Source organism: Triticum dicoccoides, chromosome 4A (assembly GCF_002162155.2).
Source record: "Triticum dicoccoides isolate Atlit2015 ecotype Zavitan chromosome 4A, WEW_v2.0, whole genome shotgun sequence".
NCBI classification, from domain to species: Eukaryota; Viridiplantae; Streptophyta; class Magnoliopsida; order Poales; family Poaceae; genus Triticum; species Triticum dicoccoides.
Genome location: NC_041386.1, coordinates 681,370,683 through 681,392,201, shown reverse-complemented (window position 1 = coordinate 681,392,201; position 21,519 = coordinate 681,370,683). Strand labels below are relative to the sequence as shown.

At 44.4% G+C, this 21,519-nt stretch overlaps 1 protein-coding gene across 1 annotated transcript in view; it reads right to left on the bottom strand.

Annotated features, from left to right (window-relative positions):
- LOC119284079 overlaps positions 1-20,001 on the bottom strand; it is a 53,388-nt gene extending 33,387 nt beyond the window's left edge. The window contains exons 1-2 of the mRNA XM_037563363.1: positions 19,687-20,001; positions 15,800-18,278 (exon numbers count right to left, since the gene is read on the bottom strand). Coding sequence (XP_037419260.1) covers positions 15,800-17,881 — 2,082 coding nt within the window. The 5' untranslated portion in view covers positions 17,882-18,278; positions 19,687-20,001. The remainder of the gene's footprint in view (positions 1-15,799; positions 18,279-19,686) is intronic.
- Between the last annotated feature and the right edge of the window lie 1,518 nt (positions 20,002-21,519).

Below are 21,519 nucleotides of genomic sequence, written 5' to 3'. Positions count from 1 at the left end.
CGGCACTCCGGTTTTCTCCGAAACCACCCGGAACACTTCCGGTGTCCGAATATTGTCGTCCAATATATCAACCTTTATGTCTCGACCATTTCGAGACTCCTCGTCATGTCCGTGATCACATCCGGGACTCTGAACAAACTTCGGTACATCAAAACTTGTAAACTCATAATTAAACTGTCATTGTAACATTAAGCGTGCGGACCCTACGGGTTCGAGAACTATGTAGACATGACCTAGAACTATTCTCGGTCAATAACCAATAGCGGAACCTGGATGCCCATATTGGTTCCTACATATTCTACGAAGATCTTTATCGGTCAAACCGCATAACAACATACGTTGTTCCCTTTGTCATTGGTATGTTACTTGCCAGAGATTTGATCGTCGGTATCCAATACCTAGTTCAACCTCGTTACCGGCAAGTCTCTTTACTCGTTCTGTAACACATCATCTTATAACTAACTCATTAGTTACAATGCTTGCAAGGCTTAGGTGATGAGTATTACCGAGAGGGCCCAGAGATACCTCTCCGACAATCGGAGTGACAAAACCTAATCTCGAATTATGCCAACCCAACATGTACCTTCGGAAACACCTGTAGAGCACCTTTATAATCACCCAGTTACGTTGTGACGTTTGGTAGCACACAAAGTGTTCTTCCGGTAAAGGTGAGTTGCACAATCTCATAGTTGCAGGAACTTTGTATAAGTCATGAAGAAAGCAATAGCAACCTACTAAACGATCAAGTGCTAGGCTAACGGAATGGGTCATGTCAATCACATCATTCTCCTAATGATGTGATCCCATTAATCAAATGACAACACATGTCTATGGTTAGGAAACATAACCATCTTTGATTAATGAGCTAGTCAAGTAGAGGCATACTAGTGACTTTATGTTTGTCTATGTATTCACACGTGTATCATGTTTCCGGTTAATACAATTCTAGCATGAATAATAAACATTTATCATGATATGAGGAAATAAATAATAACTTTATTATTGCCTCTAGGGCATATTTCCTTCAGTCTCCCACTTGCACTAGAGTCAATAATCTAGATTACATAGTAATGATTCTAACATCCATGGAGTTTTGGTGCCGATCATGTTTTGCTCGTGAGAGAGGCTTAGTCAACGGGTCTGCAACATTCAGATCCGTATGTATCTTGCAAATCTCTATGTCTCCCACTTGGACTTGGTCCCGAATGGAATTGAAGCGTCTCTTGATGTGCTTGGTCCTCTTGTGAAATCTGGATTCCTTTGCCAAGGCAATTGCACCAGTATTGTCACAGAAGATCTTCATTGGTCCCGATGCACTAGGTATGACACCTAGATCAGAAATGAACTCCTTCATCCAGACTCCTTCATTTGCTGCTTCTGAAGAAGCTATGTATTCCGCTTCACATGTAGATCCTGCTACGACGCTTTGTTTAGAACTGCACCAACTTACAGCTCCACCGTTTAATAAAAACATGTATCCGGTTTGCGATTTAGAATCGTCCGGATCAGTGTCAAAGCTTGCATCGACCTAACCGTTTACGACTAGCTCTTTGTCACCTCCATATACGAGAAACATATCCTTAGTCCTTTTCAGGTATTTCAGGATGTTCTTGACCGCTGTCCAGTGATCCACTCCTGGATTACTTTGGTACCTTCCTGCCAAGCTTATTGCTAAGCATACGTCAGGTCTGGTACACAGCATTGCATACATGATAGAGCCTCTGGCTGAAGCATAGGGAACATTTTTCATTTTCTCTCTATCTTCTGCTATGGTCGGGCATTGAGTTTGACTCAACTTCACACCTTGTAGCACAGGCAAGAATCCTTTCTTTGCCTGATCCATTTTGAACTTTTTCAAAATTTTGTCAAGGTATGTGCTTTGTGAAAGTCCTATTAAGCGTCTTGATCTATCTCTATAGATCTTGATGCCCAATATGTAAGCAGCTTCACCGAGGTCTTTCATTGAAAAACTTTTATTCAAGTATCCTTTTATGCTATCCAGAAATTCTATATCATTTCCAATTAATAATATGTCATCTACATATAAAATTAGAAATGCTACAGTGCTCCCACTCACTTTCTTGTAAATACAGGCTTCCCCAAAAGTCTGTATAAAACCATATGCTTTGATCACACTACCAAAGCGTTTATTCCAACTCCGAGATGCTTGCACCAGTCCATAAATGGAACGCTGGAGCTTGCACACTTTGTCAGCACCTTTTGGATCAACAAAACCTTCCGGCTACATCATATACAACTCTTCTTCTAGAAATCCATTCAAGAATGCAGTCTTGACATCCATTTGCCAAATTTCATAATCATGAAATGCAGCAATAGCTAACATGATTCGGACGGACTTAAGCATCGCTACGGGTGAGAAAGTCTCATCGTAGTCAACCCCTTGAACTTGTCGAAAACCTTTTGCAACAAGTCGAGCTTTATAGACAGTTATATTACCATCAGCGTCAGTCTTCTTCGTAAAGATCCATTTATTCTCAATGGCTTGCCGATCATCGGGCAAGTCAACCAAAGTCCATACTTTGTTTTCATACATGGATCCCATCTCAGATTTCATGGCTTCTAGCCATTTTGCGGAATCCGGGCTCATCATCGCTTCCTCATAATTCGTAGGTTCATCATGGTCAAGTAACATGACTTCCAGAATAGGATTACCATACCACTCTGGTGCGGATCTTACTCTGGTAGACCTACGAGGTTCAGTAGAAACTTGATCTGAAGTTTCATGATCATTACCATTAGCTTCCTCACTAATTGGTGTAGTTGTCACAGGAACTGGTTCTCGTGATGAACTACTTTCCAATAAGGGAGTAGATACAGTTATCTCATCAAGTTCTACTTTCCTCCCACTCACTTCTTTCGAGAGAAACTCCTTCTCTAGAAAGGATCCATTCTTAGCAACGAATGTCTTGCCTTTGGATCTGTGATAGAAGGTGTACCCAATAGTCTCTTTTGGGTATCCTATGAAGACACATTTCTCCGATTTAGGTTCGAGCTTATCTGGTTGAAGTTTCTTCACATAAGCATCGCAGCCCCAAACTTTAAGAAACGACAACTTTGGTTTCTTGCCAAACCACAGTTCATAAGGCGTCGTTTCAACGGATTTTGATGGTGCCCTATTTAACGTGAATGCGGCCGTCTCTAAAGCATAACCCCAAAATGATAGCGGTAAATCAGTAAGAGACATCATAGATCGCACCATATCAAGTAAAGTACGATTACGATGTTCGGACACACCATTTCGTTGTGGTGTTCCAGGTGGCGTGAGTTGCGAAACTATTCCACATTGTTTCAAGTGTAGTCCAAACTCATAACTCAAATATTCTCCTCCACGATCAGATCGTAGAAACTTTATTTTCTTGTTACGATGATTTTCTACTTCACTCTGAAATTCTTTGAACTTTTCAAATGTTTCAGACTTTTGTTTCATCAAGTAGATATACCCATATCTGCTCAAATCATCTGTGAAGGTGAGAAAATAACGATACCCGCCGCGAGCCTCAACATTCATTGGGCCACAAACATCAGTATGTATGATTTCCAACAAATCAGTTGCTCGCTCCATAGTTCCGGAGAACGGCGTTTTAGTCATCTTGCCCATAAGGCACGGTTCGCAAGTACCAAGTGATTCATAATCAAGTGATTCCAAAAGTCCATCAGTATGGAGTTTCTTCATGTGCTTTACACCGATATGACCCAAACGGCAGTGCCACAAATAAGTTGCACTATCATTATTAACTCTGCATCTTTTGGTTTCAACACTATGAATATGTGTATCACTACTATCGAGATTTAATAAAAATAGACCACTCTTCAAGGGTGCATGACCATAAAAGATATTACTCATATAAATAGAACAACCATTATTCTCTGATTTAAATGAATAACCGTCTCGCATCAAACAAGATCTAGATATAATGTTCATGCTCAACGCTGGCACCAAATAACAATTATTCAGGTCTAAAACTAATCCCGAAGGTAGATGTAGAGGTAGCGTGCCGACCGCGATCACATCGACTTTGGAACCGTTTCCCACGTGCATCTTCACCTCGTCCTTGGCCAGTGCTTGCTTATTCCATAGTCCCTGTTTCGAGTTGCAAATATTAGCAACAGAACCAGTATCAAATACCCAGGTGCTACTATGAGCTCTAGTTAGGTACACATCAATAACATGTATATCACATATACCTTTGTTCACTTTGCCATCCTTCTTATCCGCCAAATACTTGGGGCAGTTCCGCTTCCAGTGACCAGTCTGCTTGCAGTAGAAGCACTCGTTTCAGGCTTAGGTCCAGACTTGGGTTTCTTCTCTTGAGCAGCAACTTGCTTGCTGTTCTTCTTGAAGTTCCCCTTCTTCTTTCCTTTGCCCTTTTTCTTGAAACTAGTGGTCTTGTTGACCATCAACACTTGATGCTCCTTCTTGATTTCTACCTCCGCAGCTTTTAGCATTGCGAAGAGCTCGGGAATAGTCTTGTTCATCCCTTGCATATTATAGTTCATCACAAAGCTCTTGTAGCTTGGTGGCAGTGATTGGAGAATTCTGTCAATGACGCTATCATCCGGAAGATTAACTCCCAGTTGAATCAAGTGATTATTATACCCAGACATTTTGAGTATATGTTCACTGACAGAACTATTCTCCTCCATCTTGCACCTGTAGAACTTATTGGAGACTTCATATCTCTCAATCCGGGCATTTGCTTGAAATATTAACTTCAACTCCTGGAACATCTCATATGCTGCATGACATTCAAAACGTCGTTGAAGACCCGGTTCTAAGCCGTAAAGCATGGCACACTGAACTATAGAGTAGTCATCAGCTTTGCTCTGCCAAACGTTCTTAACGTCGTCAGTTGCATCAGCAGCAGGCCTGGCACCCAGCGGTGCTTCCAGAACGTAACTTTTCTGTGCAGCAATGAGGATAATCCTCAGGTTACGGACCCAGTCCGTGTAATTGCTACCATCATCTTTCAACTTTGCTTTCTCAAGGAACGCATTAAAATTCAACGGAACAACAGCACGAGCCATCTATCTACAAACAAACATAGACAAGCAAAATACTATCAGGTACTAAGTTCATGATAAATTTAAGTTCAGTTTAATCATATTACTTAAGAACTCCCACTTAGACAGACATCTCTCTAGTCATCTAAGTGATCACGTGATCCAAATCAACTAAACCATAACCGATCATCACGTGAGATGGAGTAGTTTTCAATGGTGAACATCACTATGTTGATCATATCTACTATATGATTCACGCTCGACCTTTCGGTCTCCGTGTTCCGAGGCCATATCTGCATATGCTAGGCTCGTCAAGTTTAACCTGAGTATTCTGCGTGTGCAAAACTGGCTTGCTCCCGTTGTAGATGGACGTAGAGCTTATCACACCCGATCATCACGTGGTGTCTGGGCACGACGAACTTTGGCAACGGTGCATACTCAGGGAGAACACTTCTTGATAATTTTAGTGAGAGGTCATCTTAAAATGCTACCGTCAATCAAAGCAAGATAAGATGCATAAAGGATAAACATCACATGCAATCAATATAAGTGATATGATATGGCCATCATCATCTTGTGCTTGTGATCTCCATCTCCGAAGCACCGTCATGATCACCATCGTCACCGGCGCGACACCTTGATCTTCATCGTAGCATCGTTGTCGTCTTGCCAACTATTGCTTCTACGACTATCGCTACCGCTTAGTGATAAAGTAAAGCAATTACAGGGCGTTTGCATTTCATACAATAAAGCGACAACCATATGGCTCCTGCCAGTTGCCGATAACTTCGGTTACAAAACATGATCATCTCATACAATAAAATATAGCATCACGTCTTGACTATATCACATCACAACATGCCCTGCAAAAACAAGTTAGATGTCCTCTACTTTGTTGTTGCAAATTTTACGTGGCTGCTACGGGCTTTTAGCAAGAACCATTCTTACCTACGCATAAAAACCACAACGATAGTTTGTCAAGTTGGTGCTATTTTAACCTTCGCAAGGACCGGGCGTAGCCACACTCGATTCAGCTAAAGTGAGAGAGACAGACACCCGCCAGCCACCTTTAAGCACGAATGCTCGCAACGGTGAAACCAGTCTCGCGTAAGCGTACGCGTAATGTCGGTCCGGGCCGCTTCATCTAACAATATTGCCGAACCAAAGTATGACATGCTGGTAAGCAGTATGACTTGTATCGCCCACAACTCACTTGTGTTCTACTCGTGCATATAACATCAACGCATAAAACCAGGCTCGGATGCCACTGTTGGGTAACGTAGTAATTTCAAAAAAAAAAATTCCTACGCACACTCAAGATCATGGTGATGGCATAGCAATGAGAGGGGAGAGTGTTGTCCACGTGCCCTCGTAGACCGTAAGCGGAAGCGTTATGACAACGCGGTTGATGTAGTCGTACCTCTTCACGATCCGACCGATCCAAGCACCGAACGTACGGCACCTCCGAGTTCAGCACACGTTCAGCTCGATGACGATCCCCGGCCTCCGATCCAGCAAAGCTTCGGGGATGAGTTCCGTCAGCACGACGGCGTGGTGACGATGATGATGTTCTACCGGCGTAGGGCTTCGCCTAAACTCCGCGACGATATGACCGAGGTGGAATATGGTGGAGGGGGGCACCGCACACGGCTAAGAAACGATCCGTAGATCAACTTGTGTGTCTATGGGGTGCCCCCTGCCCCCGTATATAAAGGAGGGAGGGGGGAGGCCGGCCGGCCCTTGTTGGGCACGCCAGGAGGAGGAGTCCTCCTCCTAGTAGGAGTAGGACTCCTCCTTTCCTACTCCTACTAGGAGGGGAAGGAAGGGGGAGAGAAGGGGAAGGAAAGAGGGGGGCGCCCCCCTCCTAGTCCAATTCGGACCAGAGGGAGAGGGGGCGCGCGGCCCTTCCTGGCCGCCCCTCTCTCTTCCCACCAAGGCCCATGTGGCCCATTAACTCTCCGGGGGGGGGTCCGGTAACCCTCTGGCACTCCGGTTTTCTCCGAAACCACCCGGAACACTTCCGGTGTCCGAATATAGTCGTCCAATATATCAATCTTTATGTCTCGACCATTTCGAGACTCCTCGTCATGTCCGTGATCACATCCGGGACTCCGAACAAACTTCGGTACATCAAAACTTGTAAACTCATAATTAAACTGTCATCGTAACATTAAGCGTGCGGACCCTACGGGTTCGAGAACTATGTAGACATGACCTAGAACTATTCTCGGTCAATAACCAATAGCGGAACCTGGATGCCCATATTGGTTCCTACATATTCTACGAAGATCTTTATCGGTCAAACCGCATAACAACATACGTTGTTCCCTTTGTCATTGGTATGTTACTTGCCAGAGATTTGATCGTCGGTATCCAATACCTAGTTCAATCTCGTTACCGGCAAGTCTCTTTACTCGTTCTGTAACACATCATCTTATAACTAACTCATTAGTTACAATGCTTGCAAGGCTTAGGTGATGAGTATTACCGAGAGGGCCCAGAGATACCTCTCCGACAATCGGAGTGACAAAACCTAATCTCGAATTATGCCAACCCAACATGTACCTTCGGAAACACCTGTAGAGCACCTTTATAATCACCCAGTTACGTTGTGACGTTTGGTAGCACACAAAGTGTTCTTCCGGTAAAGGTGAGTTGCACAATCTCATAGTTGCAGGAACTTTGTATAAGTCATGAAGAAAGCAATAGCAACCTACTAAACGATCAAGTGCTAGGCTAACGGAATGGGTCATGTCAATCACATCATTCTCCTAATGATGTGATCCCATTAATCAAATGACAACACATGTCTATGGTTAGGAAACATAACCATCTTTGATTAATGAGCTAGTCAAGTAGAGGCATACTAGTGACTTCATGTTTGTCTATGTATTCACACGTGTATCATGTTTCCGGTTAATACAATTCTAGCATGAATAATAAACATTTATCATGATATGAGGAAATAAATAATAACTTTATTATTGCCTCTAGGCCATATTTCCTTCAGCAAGGTGTGAAGTTGAGTAAGACTCAAAACCCGACCATGGCAAAAAATAGAAAAGAATGAACAGTCATTCCCTATGCCTCAGTCATAGGTTCTATAAAGTATGCTATGCTGTGTACTAGACCTATTGTATACCTTGCTCTGAGTTTGGCAAAGGAATACAATTTTGATCTAAAAGTAGATCACTAGAACAACGGTCAAGAATATCCTTAGTGAGGACTAAGGAGATGTTTCTCAATTATGGAGGTGATAAAAGAGCCAGTCGTAAAAAGTTACAACGATGCAAGCTTTTACACCAATCCAGATGACTCTAAGTCTCAATCTGGATACATATTAAAAGTGGGAGCAATTAGCTAGAGTAGCTCCGTGCAGAGCATTATGGACATAGAATATTTGCAAAATAGATACGGCTCTGAATGTGACAGACCCGTTGACTAAACTTCTCTCATGAGCAAAACATGATCATACCTTAGTACTCGTTGGGTGTTAATCACATAGCCATGTGAACTAGAATATTGACTCTATTAAACCCTTTGGGCGTTGATCACATGACAATGTGAACTATGGGTATTAATCACATACAGATGTGAATATTGGTGTTAAATCACATGGTGATGTGAACTAGATTATTGACTCTAGTGCAAGTGGGAGACTGAAGGAAATATGCCCTAGAGGCAATAATAAAGTTATTATTTATTTCCCTATTTCATGATAAATGTTTATTATTCATGCTAGAATTGTATTAACCGGAAACATAATACATGTGTGAATACATAGACAAACATAGTGTCACTAGTATGCCTCTACTTGACTAGCTCGTGAATCAAAGATGGTTAAGTTTCCTAGCCATGGACAAAAAGAGTTGTCATTTGATTAACGAGATCACATCATTAGGAGAATGATGTGATTGACTTGACCCATTCCGTTAGCTTAACACACGATCGTTTAGTATGTTGCTACTGCTTTCTTCATGACTTATACATGTTCCTGTGACTATGAGATTCTGCAACTCCCGTTTACCAGAGGAACACTTTGTGTGCTACAAAACATCACAACGTAACTGGGTGATTATAAAGGTGCTCTACAGGTGTCTCCGAAGGTACATGTTGGGTTGGCATATTTCGAGATTAGGTTTTGTCACTCCGATTGTCGGAGAGGTATCTCTCGGCCCTCTCGGTAATACACATCACTTAAGCCTTGCAAGCATTGCAACTAATGAGTTAGTTGTGGGATGATGTATTACGAAACGAGTAAAGAGACTTGCCCGTAACAAGATTGAACTAGGTATTGGATACCGACGATCGAATCTCGGGCAAGTAACATACCGATGACAAAGGGAACAACGTATGTTGTTATGCGGTTTGACCGATAAAGATCTTCGTAGAATATGTAGGAGCCAATATGAACATCCAGGTTCCACTATTGGTTATTGACCGGAAACAGTTCTAGGTCATGTCTACATAGTTCTCGAACCCGTAGGGTCCGCATGCTTAAGGTTTCGATGACAGTTATATTATGAGTTTATGAGTTTTGATGTACCAAAGGAGTTCGGAGTCCCAGATGAGATCGGGGACATGACGAGGAGTCTCGAAATGGTCGAGACGTAAAAATCGATATATTGGACGACTATATTCGGACTTCGGAAAGGTTCCGAGTGATTCGGGTATTTTTCGGAGTACCGGAGAGTTACGGGAATTCGCCGGGAGAAGTATTGGGCCTTATTGGGCCATACGGGAAAGAGAGAGGGGCTGCCTAGGGCAGGCCGCACGCCCCCCCAAGGCCTAGTCCGAATTGGACTAGGGTGAGGGGCCGCACCCCCTCCTTCCTTCCCTTCTCTCTTCCCTTTCCTTCTCTCCTACTCCTACTACATGGAAGGTCTCCTAGTTGGACTAGGAAAGGAGGGAATCCTACTCCCGGTGGGAGTAGGACTCCTCCCTGGCGCGCCCTCCCTTGGCCGGCCGCCCCCTCCCCCTTGCTCCTTTATATACGGGGGCAGGGGGGCAGCCCATGACACACAAGTTGATCTACGGATCGTTCCTTAGCCGTGTGCGGTGCCCCCTTCCACCATATTCCACCTCGGTCATATCGTCGCGGAGTTTAGGCGAAGCCCTGCGCCGGTAGAACATCATCATCGTCACCACGCCGTCGTGCTGACAGAACTCATCCCCGACGCTTTGCTGGATTGGAGCCCGGGGAACGTCATCGAGCTGAATGTGTGCTGAACACGGAGGTGCCGTACGTTCGGTGCTTGGATCGGTCGAGTCGTGAAGACGTACGACTACATCAACCGCGTTGTGATAACGCTTCCGCTTACGATCTACGAGGGTACGTGGACAACACTCTCCCCTCTCGTTGCTATGTCATCACCATGATCTTGTGTGTGCGTAGGAAAATTTTGAAATTACTACGTTCCCCAACATAAGTACCTTCATTCGAAAACTTTGTCCCAGGTGACAGTGAGGCCGGCGGACTCGCCTTTTCGGAAAGGTCTGACGAGAGTTAAATCAGTCTTTTTCAACAGGACAAAGTTTAAAGTCAGAAACGGTACATCTACGAGATTCTGGGAGGATACATGGCTAGGGAAAACACCCCTCGCGCTTCAATATCCTTCACTTTATAGCATTGTTCAACGAAGAGACGCTTTCGTTGCAACTGAGCTTCAGTCCACTCCTCTCAATATTCATTTCAGGAGAACACTTGCCGGTGCCCGTTGGGAAGCCTGGCTCCATCTGGTGAGAAGACTGATGGATGTGCACCTTTCTCAACATCCAGACCACTTGTGCTGGAAGCTAACTAGGAATGGAGAGTTTACAGTTAAATCCATGTATCTGGATGTTATCAACTCTAGCTCTATTTCTAGTTCAAAACATGTTTGGAATGTCAAAGTACCTTTGAGAGTTGAAGTGTTTATGTGGTTTGTACACAAACAAGTCATTTTAACTAAGGACAACTTGACAAAACACAACTGGACTGGTTCTACAAGATGTAGTTTTTGTGACTGGGATGAGACCATCAAACACCTCTTTCTTGACTGTCTGATGGCGAAAATTTTATGGCGGATTGTTCACATTGCTTTTAATATTACTCCTCCGAATAATATCAACGTTATTTGGGATGTAGCTTGATGGGATAGATTCCGAAACAGCGAGACACATTCGTGTAGGAGTATGTGCTTTACTATGGGCAGTCTGGAACTGCAGGAATGATTTGGTTTTTAACAGAACAACAAATACTCATTTTTTGCAGGTTATCTTCCGAGCCACTGCGTTGATCCGTATGTGGTCGCTACTCACTCAGACGGAGGCTAGGGAGCGTTTGGTTACAGGATCTATCCGATGGAAGATGATAGTTCGGGCTATATTCAACCGGTTTGGATGGCGGTCATGTAATATGATAGGCAATTAGTTTTCCTATTTTTCTTTTGCCAGCCGGTTGTGGCTTTATTTTTACCATCATGCTCTTGATGAGCTTTTTTGCTTCGTTCATTTTGAGACTTCATGAACTATGTTGAACTTATTTGATTTTTAATAAATGTGACCGTATACATCGTTCTGATGCAGAGGCCGGAGATCTCCCCCTTTTCTAAAAAAAATAGAGCCTGAAGCTTCAGTGTAGTCAAATGCATCATCGTCATGAACCAAAGAGAAGGCGCCATGAAAAAGTAGTACTGAAAGCATCCATTCTGAAGATTTTTTAGAGCACAAAGTAAGGAAAGAGAGAAGAGCAGCAAAGAAAGGAGTTCACCTTTGGGCAGAAGCGTGGACCAGCCGGTGTAGGATGGCACTGAGGCAACTCTTCTCCAGTTCTTCAATGCGTCTTTTGGCCTGGCATTCATGGAGCGAGCGTAGGGAGCCGATCTGCTGGACCTGGATGCGTAATGCAGATCACCGTTGTACGTGCGCCACCCTGCGTCTCCGACACGGAGCCGAGCACGTCCATGCACCGCTGGTTGTGTCGTATGTGTTAAAATATCTTGTATTACCCACCTCCCTTCATTAGTTCGAATTTTTAGATGAGTTAGCTAGAGCACGAATTCAATATAGTATCCGAGCCAAGTGGAGCATGAATTCAATAGTATGGCACCATCGGCTCCTCGTCCCCGCCGCCACCATCCAGGCCCTCGCCGCGAGCGCCGGGCCTGTATCGATAAACATGTTAGGGCATGTACAATGGAAGCATCACTTTGATGCTGCCCCAGCCTTTCCACATAGATAAATGTGTTAGAGCAGTAGTATGAAATTGTAATCACCCAATGCATAGCTGCCTCACTAGGCCCACGCTTAATCTTTCTTCCTCCATCTTTTAATCAATTCCAAACCATGTATGAAAGTCACACACCCTAGAGAGCCCTTGCATGTCTATACTTTTCTTCCTACTTCTCTACTTTTTCCACTTTTGTCAAGGAGGAGCCCGTCTCTTCTGCAGGAGCCGGTTTGGCTCTTCAAGCGACACCATGCGTCATTTTGGACCACCCAAGCCTAGGTGGATAGCTAGGGCAGCTGTCCACCGTGGAGCATTGGCCATGCCCTTATAGAGCATAGGCTTCAGGACACCCTCTTATCTAGCCACTCATTTTTACTTCGTGATTCATGCAACTACTTTTGTCTTTTTTGTTTCTCCCATATAGAACAAAATATGAACTTCAAACTTTACAGCGGAACAAAACATTCTAACCATTAGAATATGGGAAAAAACTTTCGGATTCTTGCGTGCATCACAAATACTAAAAATACCATTTTTTATTTAAAAAAATCTCATTTCGTATATTTATGTTGGACCCAAAAATCTGAAGGTTTCTAATTAGGATGTTTTAGTGTCTTGCAAAGTTTGAAGTTCATATGTTGTTTTATTTGGAAGAAACAAAAAAGAGAAATTTTAGTGTAATAAGTTAGTTGTCTAGTACGGATATCAAAGCAATGTTGGAGGGTAAAGATGGAGCGTGTCCAGAAGCCCGAGCTTTAAAAATCCACGTCCGGCCTGCAACGGCACAGACAGTGTGGTGAACGTGCACCGCGAAGGCAGAGGCAGACCGTGGGGATGGGCAGTAGCGCTGCGGTCGAGGGAGCCCGGTCCACGGCCGGCCCCACATGCCATGGCCATGCCGCCGATGAGCTCCACTGGACAGCTACATAGTCGTGTCGCCCAAGAGCTATGTCAAGCCATTGAGGATGACGAGGAGCGAGGGAGAGGGAGGTGCTAGCAACCCTCAGTCCATCGTGGAGAGGGAAAGAGAGGAAGGGAGAGAACGAGAAGGGCGGGGGCTGGGACGAGATGACAGGCTGACGACGACAACCGAATCTGAGAGAGGGTGGGGGGGAGGGGGGGAGGAGAGGAGGATGGGTAATCGGCGATATGCGGAGGGCGAGGCTAGGGAAGTGAAGGGAGAATGGGTTGTGGGTGCCCGAAATGGGCTCTACCGGGCCGTAACCGAGCTTTTTAGGATCTTGGTGAGGCTTTTGAGGGCTGGCGCGGGAGCAAGGAGCCACCATCCCATCCGCTAGCTGCAACAGGTTGATCGAATGGTCAACGATAATTGGAAGGACGTGATAGCTCCAGCGTCAAGTACCTCGTTGAGATCTTATCTTGACAGATATATATGCCCCTTGGGCCTTGATATAGAAATAAGTTGTATCATAACAACTAGAAAGTATTGTTCCCTCAGATTTCTATCTGCTTTATTTGTTTGATCTTTTTTACATGGGAGCTCTTCAATTAGAATACTTAGTATCTTTTTACACTAGATTTTGGAAAATATTTAGCTATAGGTGACATCAAAGTTTTGTTTGCACGACTTTAAATAATAGATCTTCATAGTTACTTAATTTTTCTATTTCCTTTCTCTCATGCTTAATTTGGACTACGTACCTACACTTAGATTTGTTGCATTAGGTAGAATGTCTGCAGGTTTGGAAACAACTTTAGAGTTATTAGCACCACCAATGATGTTGGCTTAAAATGATTCTATCAATACATATTCACTGGTGCTAGTTCTTCTAGCTCAAACCCTTTTCCCTTTTATTATTATTTCTTAGTTGTGCATTTCATGAATCTTTGGCAAGGATGCAGGATGATGGCAGATCTTTTATGGCCAATGAGGATAGCTACCTTAATTGTAATGTTAAGCAGATGAATCATATTTTTGTTCCTTTTTTTTATGGTAATACGTGTCTCATTTATATCATAGGAATCATAGTACAAGTCATGTACACACCGAGCTGATAAAACTGAAAAGATGACAAATGCTAGCCTTTACATAAAGGAACACCAGCCAAGAAAAAAAAATACAATCAAGACCGAAGAATCCTTTGAACTTGACACCAACGCCCATCACATGCCTATGGCGCCACCACAACAGCCACCAAAGGGAAAAATGACGGGTCACCTCCTCACTCAAACTCGATGCGGCTCCATCGCTGATATGTAGTTTTCCGGACCTCCAAGGCGGCTCGCCAAAGGCGAGACCATTATCGTTGAACGAATCAGACCAAGGTAACATCCCGGACACACCATCAAACTCCAGATCTGGCAATCCCGCACGACTAAGACGTCGGAGGAGGAAACCATACCTCTCATCCACGAACCACGGACCCAACACACGATCCACTATCTTCTAGATGTCGTCGATGTAGACTACAATCTGCATCAACTTCCGTACTACCTCCCAAGCTCCGCACCGGCACTGGAGCAAACGTCATCGCAACGGCGGAGCCCAAGGACACAAGTCTACCACGAGGATGTCGTCGCCGCCACGCCATCATTGCTTGAACACACTGGTTTTCAAATTCATCCCCAGCCATAGGACTGATTGCCTCATCAGGGAAGGGTCTGAAGAATCTTTATTTAGCACCGCCATCACCACCGCCTAAGCCAAGACGATGAACAACCTTATACTGTTATACAGTTTTACTGTTTTTCCTTTTGCTCGCACAAGCTTTGTTTGTTTTTATGCTTCAGTTCTGAGGTTCTGACTCCCTCCCCGTTTGTCTAAAAATGTCTGTAACAGTGTAACTACGAACATTCTTTTAATTTGTTAGCCTTCCCCTCCATCCGAACTCTCACGAAATGAAAACTAGAAATTGGGAGAGATGCCTGTTTAAACTTGTGCGACTTTTCTGTCTCAGTTCTCCTCCTTTTATTCTGATGAATACAAAGGACGCGCGCAGCCGATCGAGGACCCACATTGCCCGTGCCATCCCACGAGCGGATCACGATCTCGCCCAACAGATTGTTCAAACCTGTGAGCTAATTAAACTTAATTTATAACCCACTCACATGGCGTAGACACGGTGGTCTGACAGAATTAACAGGAAACGGAAGCTAGCGATGAGTACTCAGCTCACAAGTTCATCTCAACATACTTTATAAAGCTATATAAATGTTCTTTTTCTGAAGGCCGGCTCACACCCGCGCGATCTTCATTCGCCCTGGTGCTCTATCTCCGGTGGTACGTCCACTGCATGCTCTTTGGCCCGTTCTACATGACCATCTTGCTCTATCTCTGATGTTGTTTCCTCTATCTCTGATGTTGTTTCGGTGGAACTGTTCTGTCCAACAACGGTCTCAGGCTGTCAGCATTATGGGCAGAGCTAGCTAGCTGCCCATCCAGGTAGTTACTAATTTACTACGCTATATTATGTACAAAGTTGAGTCACTTATTTTAGGACAGAGGGGTAGTAATTATTAAAAGCTAAAAAAGCTTGGAAAAGGAGATCAATTAAGCAAGAAGCAACTATACACGGTCGAGCATAAGTAGAGCAATGGAGGAATTACCGGTGGTGCCGAGGGTACAGGTTGCAATGAGCCGAACATCACTCCTTGCAAAATATCCTCTGTCAAATCTACACCATCTGCCGGAAGCAGGGGAGCCCAAGATGCCACAAATGCCGTCGCTTCTTGTGTTTGCTGGAACTCAAAGGCGTAGAGATGCCTGGGTTGACGCCGTATCCAGTTACTTCCTTGGCACGGCACCAGTGCCTCTGCTGTAGGCATAGCAGAGTCATCAGATGCCACGAGGTCGACCTCCCTCCACCCGACATCCCCAGCACCATGATGCAGCATAAGCAACCAGACGACGGTGAGGAGCTCGAGTCCGTCGCTGAGCTGCCGCGCATGCAGCTCCACGGGGCACTTGGCAGCCGCGTAGACGAGCAGCCTTGCCCACACCTCCTTTATCACCCTCAATGATTCCGCGGAAGGAGGTAGAAGTTCGAAGGGAGACCTCGAGTAGGCCTCCTCGTTGTAGAGCTTTTCAGTTGCATACTTGTTTAGAATCTCTTGCTTTCTCATGGTATTGCTGCCTGTATTGTCTCTGACCCACTTGACGTAGAAGTGTTCAAGATCTTGCGCGGCGTTGCTCACCGACAACAGGGAAGGGTAAACCGCCATGAGGTAAATAAGATACTGTGATAGCTTCCTGCACTCCGCCGCAAGCTGTGCCGTCTCCTCGTCTCCTGGTAAGTCTACCCTGCTCAAATGCATGTCTGTAAAGATGTGTAGACGGAAAAGGGCATGCTCGAAAGGAGCTCTCAACACATAGTTCATTTCCCGGCCAAGATTTAGCCGCTGGGATCCCACCCTAGAGCAGAGCAATGTCTCGATGTAGTTGCTCATCTCGTTGTCCACCTTGATGTGATGGACATGCCAAATATTTCTCCATTTTTTCTCCAGACCCAGTGCAGTGATGACCTTGGAGATGAGGCTGGGCATGCATTTCTCATAAATTGAGTAGTCTACAAGGTTAAATTGCCCCATGGACGGCTGCTGCTGCTGATTTGTCTGAAATCGTCGCATGACGGCGTTCCAAAGAGAGGAAGCACTGCAGGACAACCAATAGAGAAAGCTGCCTTTTTTCGATCCCGCCCTTGTCCAGACTGATACTATCACCATGGAGACTGAACAAGATTCCATAAACATGGCCCCAACAAACAATGTATAGGTGATGACGATATTGGCTCTGCTGTGGTGGGCATGCAACCTGGGGTTTGCCACGAAGAGCACAAAGGCCACCACCATGCACATCTCGGCAAAGCACCGGAGTATGCGACCGATCCGGCTTTGCAACACCACGGCCTTGGTGTAGAGGAGATCGTACATCATGCCAAGCTCCACCATGACGATCTTGAGCTTCCCTTCTCTCTGTCCATGCACTGCGAAATCACCCACCAGCTCCTTCTGACTCTCCCATCCCAGTTGGAACAATGTTCGTCCCACAAGCAATCCTCTGACACGGAGTACCGTGTTAAGAGCATAAGTTGCCATGACATCACCACAATGAGTACTTCTGTAATCCCGTCGCGGTTTCTCCTCCCTCTCGTAGCCACTACCGAGGTAATCTCGGCTCCCGTTATAGAGTGCCCATGTCCTCTCCCCGTACTTGATTGTCCCAGCAACAAAAATTGGTATGGCAATGGCTAGCAGCTGCACTTCCAATTTCTCAAACGACTTCCACAAGACATACAAGGTTAGAGTGACTTGGAGCACCAGATTGAGCAAGTGCCGCAGCCACAGATTGTTGTCCTCGATGGAGAAGGCAGTGATGGTGTCCTGTCCTCCTAGGTGAAGGAGGAGAAAGGGTGCCCAAAGGAGCCGCAGCGTCTGATCCCCCGATGATTGCTCCCTTCTTAAATTATGTGTTTCCTCGGTAAAAAGGCCGATGGCGTAGATGGCAACAGGATCAGCACCCACGTATGCCAGCCAAATTATGGACCTAAGCAACCCACTGATTCTGCGCCTCCGGAGGTCACCGGTGAATAGCAGGAAGAGTTGCACCGTGAGGCTGGTGAGCACCGTCATCTGAATGTCCCGTTCCTTCCATACTTGCAACAGGGCCTTTGTAGATTCTGCCAAATCCATGTCTCCTGCAAGTTCCCCCAAAAAAGGGGTCGGGCTCTCCTGCTGGGATCCCTGCACGCACTATCATGCAGGGCCAACCAGCTGCCAACACGTGGCCTGGTGGACCCCGCCAATCAAACAACCAAGTCGTATCTCTCTAATTACAGAAAATCAGCAAAACAGCCTTTCTTTCTCCAGTGTATCGACAGATTGCCGCCAAAATTTCCAACAACCTTTCTTTTCTCTTTTCTTTTTTGCATGGAACATCCTTTCTCCTATCTATCTACTCCATTGTGGATCACACGATCAGGATCGGTAGAGAATTGCCCTCTCATGTGAACCAGCATCTAAGGTGTTCTTCGGCATGAAGGAGCTCCCGTGACTTCATCATCCATAGGTTTGTTGGTGTGCCTTGAATCTGCAAATTATCAACACTCTCATCGTATGGAGGAGACAAGATTAAACAGAAACAAACGAAGAGCTTAATCTATGACATGCAAATTAATCCTTGAGACTTAGCTCCTTGTACTTCATCTTCCGTATATAGGTCTGTTTCTTGTGTCTTTTTTGCCAATTGTAATGATAGAGATTATTGTATCTAAGAAAAAGGTCAATGTTTTGCTAATGCTCCTATGTATACAGTGTGATATTCAGCAAAATATGTTGTCCCATCTTCAAGTGTTGTTCGGGTTTTACTACAACAGGACTCTGAATATCGTGTGTTCTTTTACAAAAATGTGTCGTCCATGTACTAATTAGTATATGATATTTTTATGTTGTGTATATCATGAGACCACAAATGTGGGAGAGGCAGGTCGAAACACAGATTATTATTACAATAGAAGGTTAAAACCAGAGATAGGAATGGAATTTGAGAATGAATATATAGCATATAAGTTTTATAATGCATATGCAGGACATGTAAGTTTCAGTGTTAGGACATGTAGGTTTTATAATGCATAATGCAACCACAGGCAGATAACTACAATTTGCATGTACTTCCTCAGACTATGACACCAGCACCACAACCTGAGAAATGTAATTTGCAAGTATTGCATCATGGTCTGCCACAACTACCGCAGGCAGATGCTACAGCAGTTACTCGGCTTGCAACCACCACAACCATATTTCTGTTATGGCACTCAACCAAGACAGGTATATTCATTTAGTTAGTCGTTAAATATTAAGATGAACATGCATATGTCATTCACTTACACTAACTTTAAACCGTATGTAGAGTTCTGTATTGATATCGAACTCGGAATGGCCAGCATATCAAAATGACCAGCTGCCGACTAAGGTATTGTTTCACTTACAAGTCAGACTCTCAAATTCAAGTTTATTTCTCACACAAAATCGTTCCTTTCTTATTTCAGGACTTTGGTAGCCAATCAAGCCATGGACAAGATAGCACTTTTAAATAGCTCTATATAAACTTTGCTTCGCAGGATTGCTCTACAAAACAATTACGTCCCGATGTAAGTTTATCTTGCTATTCCTTTTGGCATGCGATGTATAACGGATTTATTCTAAATGGAGATATATAAGTGTACTGATTAGTTGCTGGTTGTTTCTCCATGGTTCAATCCACAAGGATCTTTCACCAATTTGAGATTTCTGTGACTGTCGTGTGACTAAAAACAGAGAACATAGCTACATGAGGCTGCCTAGTTTGAAGTGATTGAAAGCTAGTTTAATCTCAAATTAACGGTTATCTTAGCAATATACTAGTAGTAACTAATTGGATAGCCCCTGTACTAGTTTGAAGCCATCAAAAGCTAGCTACTAGTACAGGATATATAGATGAAGAAATCAGCTAGCGCTACCTCTGTCCGACGAGTGTGCATCGGGCTCCCGTCTTGATGTACGCCTGCACGACCTCCTGCGGCATCCCGGCGAAGCAGCGCTGAACCCAGCCGGCCGCACGCCCTGCAGTTCCCCACCTTCTCCAAGGGATCTGGTCGGTCCAGGAGGGGAACCGCGGCATGCGAGAGCAGCTGCTCCAGCCTTGGCTGGGGCTTGGGCGCGCCGGAGTCCGGCAGCGGCAGCTCCCTCTGTCGCTCGCCACGACCACGACCCTGGAGCGCCCAGCGCCGGACGGCTGACCTCACTTTCTGGAACCCTCTCTCTCACGGAGCTCAGCTCAGTGGAATAATGGTACTAGCTCGAAGCGTCCGCGGCGGAAAAGACAAGGTAAAGGACATTTTAGAAAATAAACAAAACAAAATCTATTTACTAAGTGGTGCGGTCCACGGGAACATGTGTTGCTTAACGATTGGCCCTTCACATAGTGCGTGCAGGGCTCCCAGCAGGAGAGCCGAACCCCAAAAAAAGAATAGCTTAGCATCATTACTAGAATGCATGCTCTAATCAAGGGGATAGGTAAACAGGGGATAATTAACCCCGTCTTATCCTGCTAATCTCTTAGAAATACCAAAAGGAGTTCGGTAACGTCTCCATCTTTCTGGCCAAGTGGATTATAAAACTATCTGAATGGAGCATCATTTGTACTAGAGGGTGACGCGCGCCGTGCTTCAGTCATGTGCTAGTTTATATACAACCTTCTATAGTGGCATTGAGTCATATGCAAGTACTGCTCCACCATAGGAAATACTCTAGTATTTATAGTGCCATCTTATATTATAGGACGGTTGTATAATGTTATTAAACTGATATTTCAGTACCATCTTATATTATAGAACGGAGGAAGCAGTAAGGCATGAGAGTGATTAAAAGGAGATGTGGTGATTCAAACATAGTAAATATATATAGAACTCTCCTCATGTCATCCATGAAACACTCTCTTGTGACACCATGGTCCATGTATGTTTGAAAAGAAAAGATGAAAAAAGGTCTAGTGATGATTATTACCGGTGCAAAGCCGACAGCTAAGCATAGCAGCGAGTGAAGAAAAATGCAACAACATCAAGTGGAGCGCCCATTAAGCCCTTCTGCATGGAGAGGCTCCATGTCAGGGCCCCTGAATTTCTTCAGCGGGTGAACCTCGGAGTAGGGCATACTGCTCAATTGATGCTTACAAATCAAAAGAAGCCCCAATTGATGTTTACCAAGAACACAATATGAATATTAGCAAGTACATGAAAAATCATCATTGTTCATCGAAGCAAGGAGGGGAAAACCTCGTTATCGGTAGTCGCAACAAATAATGCCGTTCCATGACCACCGTGTCGTATTTGGCTACCCATGCTTTACTATCATAGTACCTCGTACATGGCATCTATGAGCATAGAAAAGATACCCATGCAAAGCAAGCAGTTCAAAGCAAAGTTTTAGCTAAATTACCTGCAAAAGCATTTTATTAGGTTCGGAATGAAAAGAAACTTATGCTAGCAATGGAAATAACACGCTACAAACTAAGGTATTATAATATCACCATATTTGTTAGCTACCAAATTATTCTGCATTATGAGATAAGAAAAATGATGAAAGAAAAGAGGAGGAAAAGAACAACCAACCAGACTGTTTAAAGGGCTTCAAATTCTTATTATGTTTCAAAAACTATTTTCATTCAAGTAGAACAGAGAAATTTGTTTGAGGGGTAGCCTTAACATTTTTTTAGTGAAAAGGCATGTGTACTGCCATTGCATTTCAGGAGAGAAGCAATAAGTTTCAGTTACAGAGGTAGGGATTTGGGCTCC